Source organism: Zingiber officinale, chromosome 3A (assembly GCF_018446385.1).
Source record: "Zingiber officinale cultivar Zhangliang chromosome 3A, Zo_v1.1, whole genome shotgun sequence".
Classification (NCBI taxonomy): Eukaryota; Viridiplantae; Streptophyta; class Magnoliopsida; order Zingiberales; family Zingiberaceae; genus Zingiber; species Zingiber officinale.
The window spans coordinates 107,293,405-107,295,925 of record NC_055990.1 but is presented as its reverse complement, the minus strand read 5'-3'; the positions used below and the strand labels follow the sequence as shown (position 1 = coordinate 107,295,925).

The window sequence follows — 2,521 nt, the reverse complement described above, 5'->3', positions numbered from 1 at the left end:
TTTACGCCAGTTGCTTCCGCCGCAACTGCTCCTGCACGTAGTCGACCAAGGCGGCACGGGAGTCTATGACCTTCTCAAAGCGTTGGTGATCCTTGAGCTCTTTTAGAAGGGCGACGAGTGAAACCTAGGGTTTTTCTACTCTTACTTGATCCAACGGTTCATATCATCCCAGATTTAGATGAGAACTTGACAATAAACAACGTTTTTTTAAAAATCGTTGTTGTAGACATTATAAAAATGTTAAAAGATAATGCTTTTGAAAAAGCGTTGTCTTTGATCCTAAAAAATTATTAATAGACAACGGTTTTTAAAAAAACGTTATCTATTAGTAAGAAAATGCAGAGACAGACAATATTTTTCACTAAAAATATTGTCAAAAAAAAAAGACAACGTTTTTTAAAAAAAGCGTTGTCTTTTAAGTGTTGTAAAATCTTAATTTTCTTGTAGTGTTAGATTTTGTTTGTTTGTATGTATTTGTGATATTATGAATTATAAAAAATGCATGTATGAATTGTTAAGATGTATGAAATGTATTTTTATACGTGGATTATATGAAATGTGATTGTATAAATGTAAATATATGAAATTTCTTCGTCTATGATAGTTTTTTTGTATATATGGAAATTGTAAACAAGGTAAATTCTTAATTTAAATAGTTCTTAGAATTTTTTTATATTACCGATGAAATCGATATTTTGTCGATACATATCAAAACTTTTGTACGGAAACACTATTTCCGTCGATAAACTTTTGATTTTTAATTGACAGAGATACTGTTTGTATTGGTAATAGTAAATGAAATTATCGACGATAATATTATTTGTAATTATTGATGACAAATTTATTTATGTCGATAATTTAATTTGTTATTACTGAAGGAAATAATATTCCGTTGATGTATTTTACTATGAAAAATAAATTTTATAGTAAATACTATCGATGGAAATATGATTTTATCAGTGATTATCAACTAATCTTAAATTCAATCGATAATATCATTTCTGATGAATTAACTCCGATTAGATATTTAATGTCTAAATCATTTTACTGGAACTTTCAATGAAAAATCTTATGGATGATGTTGATTTTTTATTTATTGTGTCATTATCCGTCTTTATCTAATTTTTCTACATCAACCACCCAAAATAATCCACAACTCCCCAGATTCGTTTTTTTATTAAAGTATTAATTTTACCTTCTAATAAATTTTATTTAAATAAAATAAAAATATCTCCAAATATGGTTGATTATATGATCAGAGCAGATTAAATTTCCATATTCGAATTAAAACTTCATTTATTAATTATTTATATTGTAATTAAAAAATTGCAATTTAATTTGTTGGAAGTGATAAATTTAAGTCATTATCCAACACTCCTCCAGTCAAATATGCCAAAAAAACAAAAAGATTATTCTCTTTTTTTTTATTTGAAAAATACAAAAAACAATATGGAAAAAAAGGGAAATAGAATTTCTATCATTTTTATCCTTCTATTTTAGAATTTTTATAAAGAGCACATTCAATTTTTTATATTTCTCAACAAACTACTTTTATTTTTTATAATTTAATTAAGAAGTTTCATTATAAAAAAAAAGTCATCCTGCCTTTAAAAAACTGATTACACTACTGTTCTATCCTCGAGATGACGTCGCCACCATCGGAGCTCAGAGTCCTCGAGGCCGCTCGAGTTGGTCCTCCGCCGGGATCGGTGCCGGAATCTTCCCTTCCCTTCACCTTCTTCGACATCGCGTGGCTCTACGGCCGCCCGGTGCAACGTGTCTTCTTCTACCGTTTCCCCCACTCCGCCTCCCACTTCATGGAGTCCGTCTTCCCCACCCTCAAGTCCGCCCTTTCACTCACTCTCCGCGATTTCTACCCCCTCGCAGGAAAGGTCCGCCTCGCACCTGGCAGCCAGAGTCAGTATGAGCTCCACTACGCCGAGGGAGACTGCGTCCCCTTTGTGGTTGCCGAGCACGACGGCGACTTCGACGACCTTTCTGGATACCACCCGCGACAGTACACCGGGGTACGACCATTGGCTCCCCAGATTCCGGAGCCCACAGACGACGACCAACGTCCGGTGATGGCCCTGCAGGTAACTCTGTTCCCGAACAGAGGCTTGGCCTTGGCCGTCGCCGTGCACCACTTGTCCTGCGACGGCTCGAGTTCCACGCGGTTCTTGTCGTCGTGGGCTCGTTGAGCTTTCGGGCTCGAAAAGACATCGCCGGCCCCGCCCTCCTTCGATCGGAGCTCATTTCTAGATCTGAATGATGCCTACTCCAAGTTATTCGGCCTTGCAATCGACGCACGAAACGACGAATCCATGATGGTCCAATTCGCTCATCCGGACGCGGTCATCGGCACGATGGCCATCACTGCTGACGACCTCAGGAAGCTGAAGGCGATGATCTCCTCCAAAGCGAAAAACGCTTCTTTCCACTGCTCCGAGATCGTGGCGACGTACGCTTACGCGTGGGTTTCCTACATCAAGGCGCGAGCGCCGAGCGCGGAGAGCATCGT

General features: G+C 37.7%; 1 protein-coding gene across 1 annotated transcript; it reads left to right on the top strand.

The window, feature by feature from the left end:
- Positions 1 to 1,609: 1,609 nt before the first annotated feature.
- LOC122050562 (malonyl-coenzyme A:anthocyanin 3-O-glucoside-6''-O-malonyltransferase-like) lies at positions 1,610 to 2,201 on the top strand. Its single transcript, XM_042611457.1, has one exon. The coding sequence runs from the start codon at positions 1,644 to 1,646 to the stop codon at positions 2,199 to 2,201; it is 558 nt and encodes a 185-aa protein (XP_042467391.1). The 5' UTR covers positions 1,610 to 1,643.
- Positions 2,202 to 2,521: the final 320 nt, after the last annotated feature.